Source organism: Halichoeres trimaculatus, unplaced genomic scaffold (assembly GCF_033239565.1).
Source record: "Halichoeres trimaculatus isolate MK-OKI-2021-1 unplaced genomic scaffold, fHalTri1.1 fHalTri1_scaffold_16, whole genome shotgun sequence".
NCBI lineage: Eukaryota > Metazoa > Chordata > Actinopteri > Labriformes > Labridae > Halichoeres > Halichoeres trimaculatus.
Window position 1 is genome coordinate 25,798,492 of NW_027437194.1, and position 16,665 is coordinate 25,815,156.

Below are 16,665 nucleotides of genomic sequence, written 5' to 3' on the forward strand. Positions count from 1 at the left end.
GTTGAACAGGATGAATCAGCCTCAATGCTGCACTTTTTTTTCAATTAAATGTAACAGGGTGAAAGCAGAATCACAGCACACCTGAAGGCACAGGTGCATATAAAATCCTCAAAATCAAAGAAAGCATCCCACACTCACTCTCAATCATAGTTTTATTCATGTAACGTTTTGGTCGGTGTGACCTTCATCAGACACGCCAGACCTTAATACCAACCAAAACATTACAATAAATGAAACTATGATTGATAGTGAAACAGTGTGCGGGGCCTTTCTTTGATTTTGTGAACTACATTTCACATGAATATTTCAGGATTAAACCTCAGTGAGAATTCAGCAGTACACTAAGTTCTTCTGTTATGCCAGGACCTGCTACCTTGGCGTAACACTACGTCACATGTGAAGCATTATGTCATCAAACCTGTGAAAAAACAGATGACTGACCACAACAGCTGATCTGATGTTTGGCTAAGCTACGTTCAAACTGATTCTGACAGAAAAAGAGAAAGCACGCCGTTATGACTTTAACTTCAACACAGTGTCACCCTGTCTTTGCTGTGCTACCGTCTCCTGTTCATAAAAACGCTCCACCACTGCTGCACTAACATCTCATCTCAGGTACAAAACACAGCAAGAAACCCGCAATCCTACTCATAAAGAGGTAGAAAGAAGAAAAACATGTCTACAAATATTTCAGATATATTTCTGTAAGGGGTGAGTTCAGAGATTTACCCTTGACCCTGGTTTCTTACGAGTCATCGGGGAGCAGAAACTCTGTTCAGCTTAGAGATGAAGGGTGAGATGAATGAGGAGAAAGTGAAGGAGAGTCTCTGAGCAGGGGAGAGATTTGTGCTGAAGGGGTTAGACCTTAGGAGCCAACCAAAACTGATGAGACTTTGTGAGTACAACTCATGTCACAGGTGAGGGTCAACCGTTGGGAGCCTTAATGTCCAAACTATAAAGATAGGCTGACATTTTATTTTGTGATATTCATCATTTTTACTCCCCAAAACGCTGGAGTCAGAGTCAGGAATTGATAAATCAATTTGGACTGGTACCCAACCTGACTCAACAGCTGCCTTCATTTACAGTAGGGATGGTCACCTTTTACATTTGAAACAATATGATACAGATGTCTGGTACCTGGCAATTGGTATCAGTATGCAATGGTACCAATTTTCAGAACTTTTGTGCATTTGTGTTGTAAAAATACATCAATTTGTTTAATTATACAGAAATTATGAATGTATCTGTACCCATCCCTAGGTAACATATTAGGTACTTTTATAGGTACCGACCAACTTCTGTCTGTAGTACCAAGTACCGATTCATGTAAAATCAAACAGTACCATGTTTCAGTACCTAAACCCATCCTTGTGACTGTAAGGTCAGGTTTTTTGTTTTGTTGTTTTTGTTTTTTTTTTTGTTTTTTTGTTTTTCTGTTTTTCGGGGGGGGGGGTATCTTCTGCATTATTCACTTAACACAAGCAAAAAATCGTTCTATAGTTTGACTAACATGACAGAAAATACTGTTAACATATAAACTATCCTTTCCTGTAGGCCAGGCCTGCATGTTATAATGAAATAAGATGAATTGATGTGGATAATGTATATTTATCTAACTATCACAATCACAGTAGAATACTGACTGTTTGATTGAACTTCAAGTCTTGTAGACGTGTAATATAATTATCAATAACAACCTTAAATAAAATCAGAAAGAAACAAATTACTGCAGAACCTGGTAACCTGGTGTTAACAATAATATGAAGAATAAATGTGAATCCCCTCTCTAATGAATCTCACTAAATAAAGTTCAGAAATGTAAATAAGAACAAATCTCTGACAAAATATCAAATATATAAAATATCGTCGATCTCTCATCAGGAACAAAAAAGAAAGTAAAGCTCTGAAATATAAATAAAGTTTTGGCTCAACTACTGAAATATGTAAAAATGTGTGGATTTCACTCTTTGAATGCATTTCAATTTTTTTTTTTTTTTTATTGCAGCCTTTGCGATTTGAAAATTGATATCGATACCAATTGCCAGGTACCGAGCATTAGTACTGTATCGTTTCAAATGTGAAAGATACCCATCCCTCGACTTAAATGAAGAATATGAGGTACTTAAAAAACAATTTTCTTAAACTTCAGCTTTTCCAGACAGCTCTGAGATCATTAACTGTAAGGTTAAAAAGACCAGACAAAAAATCTGATAGTTTGACCATGATTCATGACATATGTCTGAAAAAGGCCCATCAGTGAAAATATCAAATTACTGTACATCTGAATATCTGTCCAATGCTACTCTTCAGAAACAGCAGTGTCTGAAAATGTCAGACGAGTGGTCCAATATTCAGAAATGTTTGCATGTGGTACACAGAAGATGAAACAGGTAAATCCTGACATGTAGGAGGCAGGATCCACACCATGTTTGCGAGGATTAAAAATTCAGGCTTGTCTTGTTACAGTAGGTCTTTGGCAAACACTCTCCAATCTCTTTAATGAGTTAGTGATCAATCAATCAATAGCCACCAACACAAGCGTATCAACCAGCTCTGTGATAACCATTAGCTGCAGCACTCCTCTGCATGCTGATGCCATTCACGTCCCTCCTAAGCTCGGTCACTCCGGTCCGGCTCACGCTGATTGAAGCCAGATGCCCTCCTCCACCTCCTCCTCAGCAGCACCAAACTCAAACCACCTGTAGCCCCATCTCCGTTAGGAATTTAGCCAGATTAAATGCTGCCACTACAATAACCACATGTGGGCCTCTGAGGCGGGCAGGGCCAGCTCCCAAAGCACAACACGGGATCTCCCACTAAGGTCTCCAAACAGATAGCTTCTCCCCCTGTGTAACCCAGCTGAGGTCATGGTCGGCTACAACTCAGACTACATTACATTAGCTCCATGAGCGCTGGTGTGAGTGTGTGACATGAGACACACGGAGCACCAGGTCATTCACAGACAATCAGAGTGAGAGGGGAGGAAAGTGCAGACTGGATCCAGTGAGTAAACCTGACTTCTTCAGGGTCTGCTGTGCGCACACACACCACACACACACACATGCACACACACACACACACACACACATACATTCATCTCCTTTTCCAGCTCAGTTCTCTAATGACTGTCACAAGCCAGCGTCACATGTAAGCGTAGAAATCTGAGAGACTCCTCTTCTCTCTTCTTTCACTCAACTTCACCGGTACTTTCCATCATGTTTGAACCACTTGGACATGACCCAAGAGTTAATTCAGCTCCTCTGCTCCGGAGCCAAACCTGAGCCTCACCAAAGGGACTCCACAACACCAACACTTCTCCATATCCATTACTAAAACAGAGCCTCTCTGCCTCCAAAAGCTGGTGGGAAGATAATATTCACTTCACTTTAACCCTCTTAAAATTAAATCTAATTATCACAGATGAAACCCCACCAAGTTTCATTTGAGGGCATGTTTTGGTTCAGGATGTGACTCATGCTTTTGCAAAATACCAAATTTCTGCAGCAACATGACGAAATTAGATTACATGACACTGCAGAAACGTTCCCTTAGAAGCAGTAAAACATACTCCCCCTGTGTGCTTTGGCACTTCACTGCAAACCCCATCATGCAACATCCAATTAGAGCCCCATAGAGTAATTTGAGTGTCTGTAATGTGTCTGTTTTATGAGGCGATGCCATGCTTCTACGAGCACGTTTCTGTAACGTAGAAACAATTACGTGTTCTTTGGTTCCCCGCAGTCAGAATGAATAACAGCTGGGCAAAAGCAGTGTGGAAAGTATTTAAGGTCAGTTTACGAGGACACAGTGGTGCCACCAGCTCATAATGGGCGTGCAGGCAACGTGAGCGACACACCTAACGGATGCTTTTTGTCGTGAGCTGCTGTCAAGCGTGTGCGCAAAATGCGCGCCGGGGACCTTGACGCTGGGGGAAACGGCTGCTCTTTCAAACCGTCATGAGTGAAATTTCACAGAAAAATAAACACAGTCCTTGAGGGCAATTCACTCACCAAGAACTGCAGCTGAAGTCAAAGTGAAATGCTGTCTTATCCCGAGCATCCTCACGCGTGGTAGAGCTTCAGTTACCCGGTCTTCTCCGTTTCACGCTCTCTGCAGGAATAAACAAGAGATCCCCAGAGAAGTAGAATCGCTAAATGTCAAACAACAGTCCACAAGGCATTTCCTGTTTAACAGCAGCAGCATCCACACTTTAACTGCCTGAGCTCCCGACTCAAAGTGACTCCACGGCTCGGGATGAGATCTCCACTGCGTACAGCTGAGTGTGCTGAGCAGTGCGGGACAGACAGAAACAAGGAGGAGGCAAGAGGAGGAGGAGGAGGAGGAGGAGGAAGGCGGGAGGGAGCGTTGTAAGTTCACTCATGCACAGGACCTTATATGCTACGTTTGCGGGGGCTTGGTCCGGCGGTTCATGGGAAAATGTGAGCAGTAAAAATAACTTCAGCGCAGTGATGTCTGTGTCTGTCAGCGATTAAACTGTTAGACCGGAATGGTTTGGTTATAATACGCAGATTTCAGCCTGGAACAGCTGATCATGCGCTTACTTTATCTATTTATAGCTATTTTTGTATAATGGGATGGCTTATTGAAGTATCACAGACCAGTTACAGTGAGATCAGAACAGTTTCAGAGAGGTGAGGAAAGAGGCGAAAATGCGCAAATTTGCCCAAGTCATGAAAGTCAATGCGTTAAATCGTGGAGGGAAAATACTTGTTTCTACTATTAACACATAGAATTTTCATTTTTTAAGACGGGCCATACATGAATTTTCAAATGAAAATATTCAGGGGTGAGCTGTAAATGAGTGTCAAACATTGACACTATGGGTTTTCCTCTCAGATGAATTCTGTAAAGTTCTTCAAAAGCCCCTCTCAGCTTCCATATAAGGACCTGGTCTTTATTTCCCAGGGGTCCACACTTCTCCCCCAGCTGTGGTTTCGTGTTGAAAGTTGGGGCCACTGTACTTTATTCAAAAGATGTCATCTACCACCTTAGTTACAAACACCTGGGAGACATTTTTCATCAGCCAGATGAAGAATTACTTTGAATCATTTCCCAGAAGCTCTGCAGTATGTCTTGGTCTTTTCTCTGATGATTAGGGAGGTGTTTACACTTACCATTCTCACATCACAGGAAATTAATGTTTCTTTTGATATGGAAGTTCAGATGCTGGTAAATTTCTTTGCTGCAGTGTTGAGTCAATTTAAATCAACTATAAAAATTAGAACATTTGTCATCGATTGAAAAGTCCAAGGACATCAAAATCTGAAAGGAAGTGACATATTTTAGTGACTATAAATGAAAATCTCCACTCCACTGTCATGAAATAAGCACTTTGTGTTTCGCATAACTAAAGATGGAAAATAAATGTTGCTAACTCATCAATAAAGAAAGCAGCTATTGGCTTTGACTAAATGATGCCACTACCCAATTTCCATAACTCTTTTTTGCCTGTTGTTGTCACATACACTGGCAGAGTGAAGTTTATTAAAAAATCAAATAAATTAGATGTTAAGCTCTACAAATCAACTTTTTACTGTCTATTCTTTCTTATTTTTATGTCAACATAATATCCCCCCTCATTTACTCAAAAAGAGATAGAGTGACAGAGTACATGCGCGAATCATTTGCACTCAGTGTCCCGCTCTGGCTGCAGCTGGGAGGGACTGCCCGTGAGCAAAGAGCACTTATCTGTTGTTTGGAACAGGGTCACTGCTTTTTTTAAAAAAAAAAAAAAAGTTGCCAGAGGGGTCTGAAAACTTATTAAACACAGCGACAAAATCACTGAATAGGCAACAGAAGCATGCTAGCATTTGTAATGTAGACAGGTACGTAGTTACTTTTAATCACACAAAACGCATTACTTAAACTTTTCACAGTGCTTAAGAAATGATAGATATTAAAAAATATACACATCTCCAAAATCAGCACTTCTGTATCTTGTCAACCCAACAAGGACAATTTTAGCATTTAGCAGTTTCCAGGTCCGAGCTAGCTAGCTGAGAGGTTGCTGAAAATTAACCTTAGCTCTTGTTTGGATGCAGCTAATTGTTGCTAAAATGTGTTTTTCTTTAACAAAATTGCAATATCTCCACATTTACAACACTCTTTGTCTTTTGGCAGATAACAAGTTAGGAAATGAAAATTATTCAAAGATTATTTAAATCTATAAAACTACTCACCTGAGAGTCTTTTTTGTTATGACCAGGCAAAAACAGAAGATGAAGAAGGACCCAAGTGCAAATAAAATAAGATAAGATGTTCATTAAATTGAACCAGGATATCAAACAAAAACTTCCTGGAATCCAAAAAAAAGGAAAATGCAAAACAAATCCCAAAACTGGAACCAAAAAGGTAGCAAAAACACCACATGACAGTTTTGGCATGTTTTAGTTTTAGTTTTAAGATGTCTCAGTTTTGTTTGAAGAGGTTTGTCTTTACCCAGTAGCTCCATTCAAACCCAAACTCAGCCCCTGGTGACTGACACTGCTGTAAGAAACACAGGGTTACAAATAGCCCAAAAAGTGCTCCCAATTTCAGAGACCCCGCTGGAGGAAAATCCTCTGAAGATTATCGAGGGATTATTGGAGGAAGGGTGTGGGCAAAAATTTGTTCAAGGGGGCCAACGGAGCTGTCTGAGTACAACAAACTGGGCTTAAAGCGTAAGAGTTCATAGATCTGCTTCTATGTGATACTCTGGACACCATTTCTGCAGACACTCGCAGTGATCACATAATGAAGGTGTAAAATTATCTGAATTGCAGCTATTTTGATGTCATTATCAAAATTACCTTGAGACAGTGAATAAGTAGAGCGTTCAAACCCCCTGACAGCAGGTGTGCCGTACATCTAACTGCTGTGGATAAAACAAATGCTGGACTTTCACTGCCATATGGAAACAACATTGTGACACCTGAGTATTCCACAGTATTTAACTAATAAATGTCTCCTGACATCCTGGACTGGTAATCACTTCAGAAGGACTCAGTGAATAGAGCTCTATCTCCCAAGAGGGTTTCTGCAGAAGCCCAGACTGCAGCGAGCATCAAGCGGTATGTCTAGCGTAAGGGGTGAATGAAGATATTTCTGGCACTGATGTTTTTTTTAACATATTCTCTTCTCTCTTTTTGGTATTATCTGGCTGTTTAGGGTCTTTGTTTTTGTCTCATTTGAGCAATATCTTGTGTTTACATCTGAGTTTTATTTACGTTTGCAGAGTTTGCTTTGCAGCTTGTCTTTGTTATGATGCCGTTGCCACCTTTAGGGTTAAACAATTATACCTCTGCTCTGAAAGTGCAAAAGACTGCAGTTCCTTGTGTGTCCACTAGAGGCTGTCTCTAAAAGACAAAGAAACCCCATTGGTGCTCATAAAACAGCAGATTAAACATATTTACAGCCTGGTTCAACAATAGTTTGCATCTCTTTACCTTTTTTTTCTCATTTACCTGATGGCAAAAACTGCATGTCAGGCTTTTTTAAAGTGATACTCCGGGATGGAACAAGTTGGGTCCTATCACAAGGTTTAGGGCAGAAATTACCCCTACAGCAGTGATTTTATGCAGCAGAAGCCCAGAGCGCTCGCACCAAACACCCCCTCCCTGCTCCTCTGCCGGTTTCCTCTGCACTCAGATGGGGCCATATTTTACTTGACCAAAAACACAAATAAACGGACTCCCACCGAAAAAATCTGATATCGCTCTGCATTCACGCTTTATTTAGAGAATTTTCAGGGCATTACTTTCACACAAAAACACAGCTAAATAAGGCTCTAGTTCTCATTGTGTCGTAAAACGGCGCTACCTCGGCTGCAGAGCCACAGCTGGCTACGAGGCGCTCGCCGCTTAGTGTATCAGTATCCTTGTATCTGGCATGCTAGATTTAAACAAACGAAGGCAGTCTGCTAGGACGAAGAGACACGATGAGAACTAGAGCCTTATTTAGAGGTGTTTTTGTGTGAAAGTAACTCGCTAAAAATTCTCTACATCAAGCGTGAATGCAGACCAATATCAGACTTTTTTGGTGGGAGTCTGTTAATTTGTGTTTTTGGTCAAGTAAAAAATGGCCCCGTCTGAATGCAGAGGAAACCTGCAGAGGAGCAGGGAGGGGGTGTTTGGTGCGAGCGCTCTGGGCTTCTGCTGCACAAAAACACTGCTGTAGGGGTAATTTCTGCCCTAAACCTTGTGATAGGACCCAACTTGTTCCATCCCGGAGTATCACTTTAAAGAGATTTTTTTTTCCCCAAATGACGTTGGTAAAGAGTAACAATGCTGGATGTTCAGATTAAACTTGTGCAGATTTCCAAACTTCTACATTATCGTATGCTGTAGAAATCTGCTGATGCTCTGCTCTGTTTGGTTTTCATGAGGTCTCTATGAGACTTTCTGAAATGATGATGTTGTGGCACAAGGATCTTCTAATTGGTCCATGACACTTAGGAGGGGCAGGCCTCAAACACTAAGGTCTGTCAGTTGCTTCACCCTTGACAGGCCTCCAGAGGGCTGGCCAATCAGAAGGAAGGGGGTTTGTGGAGCAGGGAGCCTTAAAGAGACAGCAGCTTAAACAAAGTGTTTCAGACAGAGGCTGATATAAATGCTTTTGAAAACACCAGTTGGAGAAAAATAGGTTTTTTTTTTAAACTGCGACTCATGTACTGCAAGAGGAACCAGAGGGACTAAGGACTAAAAAAGCACAGTCCCCCTCTTTAAACTCATTTAGTTTATGTTAGAATTGTAATTTCACATAAGGGATATGGTTGCTGCTTTGCGGTGTGTACCTCACTAATAAGATTAAATGACTCAGACTGGACAACAATATAAATAGTTGCAGCACAATTCAAGTTTTCCAGCCCCAGCTCGTGACAGAAGGGTTCCCAGATCTGAGTATTAATGCCAATCTGTGGTTCAAGGTTTGGTTAAGTTTAGGCACAAGACAGCTTTAGTAACGTTTATGGAAAGACCACGGGTCTGTTTGAAATGATTGTTGGTATAGTTTGGTCTGCTGTCTGCAGCCTTGGTTAGGATGACAAACGTCTATTTGTGGCTGTGGAATAATCATGGTCATAATTTAAAAGAGAAAAGAGAAACAATTTGGGTTGGAAAGAAGCTAAAAAAAAAAAAAACTGAAGATGACAAATCCAGTTTAACTTTACCTCAGAGACTCAAAAAAAATTTTTTATCCTCCTTTTGTTTTTTCAGTGTAGAGTTACTTTAAACACTTTTACTAAACATTTCATTGCTCTTGACTCAGGGATTGTCTCTAGTATTAGTTACAAATAGACAATGTTATTGGATTATGTCACTGCACCCACACACACACCTGCCAGTGTGTATCCATTTCTTCAATCGCTGAGCAGTAGAGCCACAGTTATCCTTCTCCATGTCTGAGTGTAAATATTATGAATGTATCTATACAAAGCAGAGCAAATATGCAGATCATTTAAAAGCTTCAGAGCAGAATGAGCTTCTTACAATATATCCTGTTGTAGCTTTCCGCATTACGTAATGATCTATGCACATACATGCAAAACGTGCACGCTTTAAACCAACAGGAAAACATGCATCTGTATCAGACGGGGATCTCAGGAACTCCCTGTGAATGAGACGGTTTACAGGAGTCCTTCCTGTCTTCAGCCCTGCAGATATCTCAGACTGAGACTCAGGAAGACCCTGATTAGTTTCCATGTATTTCCTCAAACCCCACCCCATCCATCTCCCCTCTCTTTCCTCATCCTCTTACACACTTCGGCCAGCTCACATGCTTATTTTCTTTGTGTTAACAATGTATAGAGAGTGTAGAGGTGGGTCTCCGTGTTTTGATTTCTTACCCTCACGCGGTTTCCTCCCCTCGCTCCGTCATTCACCTTTCATCCTGGCCCACCACACTCCTCTGGAAGTCTATTCTAATGTGTTTTTCTTCTTCTGCATCCCATAAATGTTTGTATACATCCAGATATAATGACAGCACTAGAAGCATACAAGGCTTTCAGGGTCCCTAATGAGTCAAAGGCATCTTCTATCAATATCACAGATGTTCTTTTTTGAAACAAACATTAATATTTTCTGATCACTGAAGCTTTGCTGAGCTCTTTCTGTGGTGGATTTAATGAAGATGAACTGTGTTTTCCAGGCCCAGTAAATCCTTTTAAGTGAAGGAAATTAGCTTTGTTCAGAGCAATATTCGTTGCAGACTGAGTCAATGATTGAGTCATGCTACAGCCAAAGCGGCAGACCCTCCACTTCCAATAACAACCCCTCCCGTCCAGTGAGAGCTATTTACAGTGAGCATCTCAGGAATCTGTAACGTATACAAAGGGATAGAGCTTCTGTGTAAAGGTGGCAGCTCACAGTAAACATATACTATGTAAGGTATTCTCTGTTATTATGTTAAATGCTGAGCTAATAAATGGGAATGTGTGGCGACTCAGTAATATCAGCTAGCATAAATAAACCAGTGGAGCTTTTCTGTAAACTTATCATAAACCACAATCAAAGCATCAAACTGCAGAAATACACAGAGCAAAGTGTCATTGTATGGCTACAGATTCACATGGAGAGTTGGTGGAGACCAAAAACAGAGATAAAAACAGAGCTACTCTTTCTCTTGCATTTATCATGTGGACAAAAACATGACCCCCAGATAAAGTCTGCTAACCCTCTATGTTACTTTGATGTTTCAAAATGTAGCTTTAACAGCTTCAAAAGCTGATAAAATTCACTGATGCCCCACTGATTGGGGGATTTTTAATCCAGACCTTAGTTTTATTAATGACCTCGTAAACAGCACAGATCTTCACACATCTACTCCTCGGGCTGTTGGATGAAGAAGAAGAAAAAAAATCTTGCACACTGGCCAACTTCCAGTGAGAAAAACTGTAATGCAACGTTTCGGTCACAGACCTTTATCAAGAAAATGGTTGTGCCGGCCAACAAAGCCTTCTTTAATAGGAGTGGCTGTGTGGCTCCATGACCTCATACAGTTTCGCATTTTATCACCTAAAAACAAAAGTTTCTCTCTCAAGCTCTTTTTTTTCTGATCATCCTAAAAGGATTTCCTTCTTTGGTTGATGGAGGAAAAAGGGAATTAAAAAAATAGAAAATTAAAAGAAAACAAAATAAACAGAAAGGGAGACAACAGTAAACCCATTTAAAGTCTCTTCATTCACTTTCAGTATCTTTTAAGTAATTCTGTTGGTTTTTAAAGAGAGGGTATTCTGCTATATTTATTAGCCTCATGGCACCATTGCCCAGGTCAAAGACAAGTAAATGATAACAACAGATAAGGTATTATAATAAGTAATTCAAAAAAATAATAATAATTAATCCAAAAATGTGTCTTTTTTTCTTTTCTGAAAACTTTGAAATATGTTTTCAGCAATAATGCTATGAGGCCAAACATGAAACAAAGTAACAATCCTGGATGTTCAGACTTAAAAGCACAGATTTCCGAACCTCTTCACATTTATATGTTGTAGAAATCCTTGAATCTAACTGATCAGATCCTTAATGAAACGATGAGGTCGTCATCGCATCTGTTAATGGTTTCCTGACATGTAGGAGGGGTGGGCCTCAAACACCTAGGCCTGTCCTTAGCTAAACCCCAGGGCTAGCCAATCAGAGGAAAGGGGGTTTGTGGAGGGAAGCCTTAAAAAGACAGAGGCTATTTTTTTTTCTTTTAATTTGACTGGTTTTTAACATCTTGAGTTTTAAGATCTTATTCTTCCTTCTGTGTTTCCTTATTCAACCCCTTACTGCCTGAATTGATAATTGTAGGAACAGATCGTTTTTATGTGTTTTTCATTCTTACAGATGTTACATTAAGTGGAGATTGTCCTTTGGGTATCGTACACACAATAGCTATAACTAAGGCCCCGTTTAAATGACAACGATTAATTTGAAGTAAGCACTAAGCATGCCAGGCCTGCAGGTGGTGCTATAACTGTCTTGTCCAGAAGCAGTTTTTGCTAGGTCTCCACTGAAGTAGAGTTGAGCTGATCATCTGGTGTATTGGGGAATGCTAACTGCAAAGTGGAGCAACAGATGCACATTTTGTATAAAGACAGTCAGCAGATACGGCAGATTGAGCAGCACATGCACAACACGGTAGTTCGTGTTGATCGTAACAACGGTACTGTTGTCCTATTGTATGTGCTCCAGCGAAGCTGGGTGTGACGTCAGCGTTTCCACTGAAAACACCAGCTTACTGTTTACACGGCAACGGTGTCGGCAGCATATCAGAAAAATCCCTCTCTGGAGGCCGTTTTCAAAAGTTTGCGTTTTAGGTCTGAAATGCCAAAAACGCAACAAAACGTTTGCGTTACACCCTAAAACTGTTGTCGTGTAAACAGCCCCTATGTTATATTATATACATAGACATGAGAAGTTCATCCCCTGACCAAAATATTGTGACGTATTGGATCTGGTACCATCTTGAGTTTGTTGAGAATATTAATCAATAGGTAATAATTAGATACAAGAGGTGCTCAAAAGCATTTGTTTCCTGCTTTGATGATAAATTGTTTCACTTCTCTCTTTGTGGTCACATTTTTTTCTTAAAAAGGGATGAAATAAAGCCTGGTTTGATCTGTGGGTGCAAGTTTTTCTCTAAAATTGAATCAACCAGGTACAGAGGTCCATGAAACGGGCAGTCCATCTGATCCCTAGTCATAGTTTAAGTTAAAAAAAGATTAATCCTAAATCGTAAAGAATGGCGTCCATTTTTCCCAGTATGTGAGGCCATCACTTTTAATAAAACTCTCTTAAATTGTTTTTCTGTGGAAGCCAATACTCACAGCCCAAGTATTTGAACTGAAATGTCTCGTAAGTGCATCGCTATCAGATATTCTGATGAATGACCATAAGTGGCCAAAATATCTGTTCTCGCAGGTCTTTAAAATTGGTGAAGTTCAGAGCAGCAAAAGGCGAATCTATAACAAGACTCAGAGCCATGTGATCCCACATTTCCTTTAATTCAGTCATATTTTGTTTGTCTGATCTGGTAAATGTCTGTGTACTTTTCAGCCTTGATGCCAGCTTGTAACTGAGTTTTCTGCTGTAAATTCCTCTCTGGGCTCCAGCGGCAGAAACCCTGATAACAACATCAGGAGTTCTTTTCTCAGACTGAGCAAAGCTTCGCCAGAGCTGAAGACCACACAGCTCTAACCACAGGCTTCAACTTTTGATGTCTCCAGAAACCAAACTACATGTTTAATGACTCAGTTTGTCTTCACAGATAACTTCATGTTCATTTAAACGACAGATGAAAGCAGAACAGAGTAAAGCTGATATGTCTGTCTTTGTCTCAGCTCTCAGGAGTATTTTTCTTAATGATAAAAACGCTGCCACAGCTTTAAAAGGACATGTTGTCTCTGTTCTGCTGTTGTATGGGAATTTGTCCAAATTTGCTTCTGTTTTATAATCTCCCTGCAGCAGCAAAGGGAACGAATGTGTGAGATAAGACTCGTTTCTCATGTTTTTGCTGCTGCTGGTTGTAACACGGGTAGTCGCCTGCGTGACTTTGCAATCCCACTGGGGATGAACTCATCTGTCAGCTCAGTGTGAGAGGAAGCAGATCCATCCTCACGTATTCCTCTTTGATGCTTTTGACTTTGTTTTGAACTCCAACATTAACCAGAACTTGGTGGGAGACCGAAAATGTCAGGAGTTGACTTTTTATTTTGTCTTGTGTTCTCTGTCGTTTCGTGTTCTGAGGATGTGACTCTGACAAATGATCACAGAGACATCAACAAACAGGAAATGCCTCATAATAGGGAGCAGATGGAAACCTAAATGATAATCTGCATTTTGAATTCCTTCTGTCTATTAAAGAGGGATATCCTGTAAATGTAACTCTGCAAGAGAGCATGTCTTCAAAACATTTTAATCCTAATTTTCAGATCTCTTAACTCTTTTAAAAACTGATGCCAAAGTCCAAAAATAAGGTTTAAACTGTTCTCCTTTGTTCCTCACTCTTAGACTGTGGTGCCCGCCTGGAAGCATGTGAGTCCAAATCAGCACACATCTTCAAAGTCGCCCTCCGTTCCCTGGAGGCGGACAAAAACAAGAAGCTGACACATGTGGGCATCGATTAGCGCTCTCCTCTGCCTCCTCCTCTCTGTGCTGCTGACAGGACCTGGAGCTTCTCTTCACTCTGCAGAGGGTCTCGACCCTTTGACTCCGTCAACACTGAGTCAGAGCGGAGGTTAAAGCCTGGTCATTGCCTCTCTGTCTCCCACAGACACAGCGGGCACCTCTGCCCTCTGCTGCAACACCTGGATCCTTCTTCTGTGCTGAGTTTAGGAGATCGCTCGAGAGTTGTGCTGTTGACTAAATCAATGCCCTCGATATAACCCACATTATCAAATGCCTACCAACCTTAAAGAATAAATCTAAAAATCTTCAAAGTATCACATCAATCATACCAAGGCTCTCATTCAGCAGCTGTTTATTTGAAACATTACAGGGCACTCAATCACTTAGTCCAGTGTTTACTTTACACTAAATAAGGCCAATCAAAATATTAGTTAAAGAGGGGGTGTTGTGCTGTTTTAAGGCTGTATTCTGTCCCTCTATTAGCTTGACATGATTTACAACCTAAAAAAGATGAAGAAGCACCTGCCCCTGAAACCCTTCGTTTTAGCTGCTTTCTCTTTAAGGCTCCCTGCACCACAAACCCCCTTTCCCCTGATTGGCCAGTTCTCTGAAGACATGCTGTAAGCAACAAGGAGAGACATCTGAGAAGAAAAATGAAGTCGATGCAAAAGTGCTAAAATCAATCTATCTTTAAGTGCCAAATCATAACAAGCATTATCTCAAGACTCCAAAAACATTGACAGGTCTAGACCCATCAATGTAAATAGAAAAGTTGCTGTTTATTAAGAAATCACTTCAGTCTGGCTGCAGAAAGACCATCCACATCCACACCAAGGTGCAACATGAAGCCTTTGCAGAAGTGCTAAAAGTCGCTGTTCAACGAGAATCCGCTTGAGGCTGGCTGCAGAAAGACCCGAAGTCACGTAGACCCCCAGCCAAAAATATGGACTTTTACGGCACTAAAAAGCATATTTACAGCCTGGTTCAAAAAATGGCTTAAGTCTAAAAGGCTGATTTCACTATCAACACACACTGTACGGTGAGTGAATTTTTTTTAACTCTTAAGTTTAGAAATTATTAGGATCACTTGATTTTTCAATCAGAGACACAGCTCAGGTCATGTGACCGCCGGATGCCCTGTAGCTGCTCAAGGAAGAACTCACAGCTGGCGTAAAAGCGAGTGTGGCTGTGTCCACAGATTGGCTTCATTTCAAGGTTCCAGGACCAGATGGATGACGTCCTGTATGCTTCGTCCAGGTTTTATACAGTCTATGGTACACACCAATCAAAAAACAAAACAACAACAACAACAAAAAGACTTTTATGTAATTATAAAACATGTTAACAGCCTGGTTAAAAAAATGTCTCTGGTCTCAGACACCAATTCCACTATCGACACGCACTGTACGGAAGTTGTTTTTTTTTTCTAACTTGGCTGTTCAGAAGATATTTGGATCACGAGTTTGTCCAATCATAGAGGCAGCTAAGGCAAAATATATTTATTGATTTTTATAGACAAAGAAAATGCAAATAAACAAAAAATGGCAAAACTTAAAAAAAAAAAAAGACTATTCCCCTAACCCCACCCGGAAGGAAAAAAAACAAAACAAAAACCAAACTAAGAAACAAAGAAAGCACGTCTATTGCAAAAGCAACACATTAAATCAAATTCAAATTCTTAAATCAAATTCTAAAAGGAAACAGTAATTAATGATTTTAAAAAAAAGAGAGAGAAAAAAAACAAGGCACACTCTTGCAACAATGGTTCAGTTACGCCACATAACATTATTCTTTGCCACGGAGAAAGTTGAGCAAAGGGTCCCAAATCTCATTGAATACACTTTCCCTGTTTCTCGAGATGCAGAATGTTCAGCATGTCTCCTAGTCACAGATCAAAAATGGGCACAGTCCATCTTCCACACTCTTAGTATTAGTTGTTTTTGCAACCACCATTAAAAAAAACAGCTTTTTTATCATACTTTAAATGATTTACAGCCCTGTAGCTGCTAAGGAGGAAGCTCAAAGTCCACATCATCCAATGTGGCCCTCTCCAACGATGAACTTCATTTCTGCATCAGGCACAGACAGGAGACGTAGCCAAGACTGTGTCCATATTTTATGCTGTCTATGGGGGCAGACCTTGGTGTTTGAGACCCGCCCCTTCAGTGTATCATGAACCAGTTAGAAGAGATTCGTATGCATTGACTTCATCATTTCAGTATCTCTTGTGAAGATTTCAGGTGACTTTTGGAGTGCTGATCACTCTACAGACAGATTCAGGGACTTCTACAACATAAGGATATGCAGAGGTTTGAAGATCTGTTTCTAGCTGCCAGTTACTGATGTCACATGTGCTAAGGTAGAGAATACAGAAAGGACATAAGTTTGAGATGAGTATGGATTGAAATGAAGTGTCTCTTTGAGGTGGGACCCTTGTGCCAGCTGAGACTGAGCAGCATTGTTGTGAAACTGGAGTCAAGAGTTGAAGGAAGTCTTCTTATTTTTGGGTTTCCCTCTGTGTGTGACTGTGAGAGCCTAACAATGAGAGGAATGTGAC

The 16,665-nt window shown here is 40.6% G+C and overlaps 1 protein-coding gene across 1 annotated transcript in view; it reads right to left on the reverse strand.

The window, feature by feature from the left end:
• The window catches only part of itga1 (integrin, alpha 1), a 74,891-nt gene extending 70,613 nt beyond the window's left edge, over window positions 1-4,278 (reverse strand). Inside the window, exon 1 of the mRNA XM_074691014.1 lies at window positions 4,014-4,278. Within this exon, the coding sequence (XP_074547115.1) occupies window positions 4,014-4,062 (49 nt within the window). The 5' untranslated portion in view covers window positions 4,063-4,278. The remainder of the gene's footprint in view (window positions 1-4,013) is intronic.
• Between the last annotated feature and the right edge of the window lie 12,387 nt (window positions 4,279-16,665).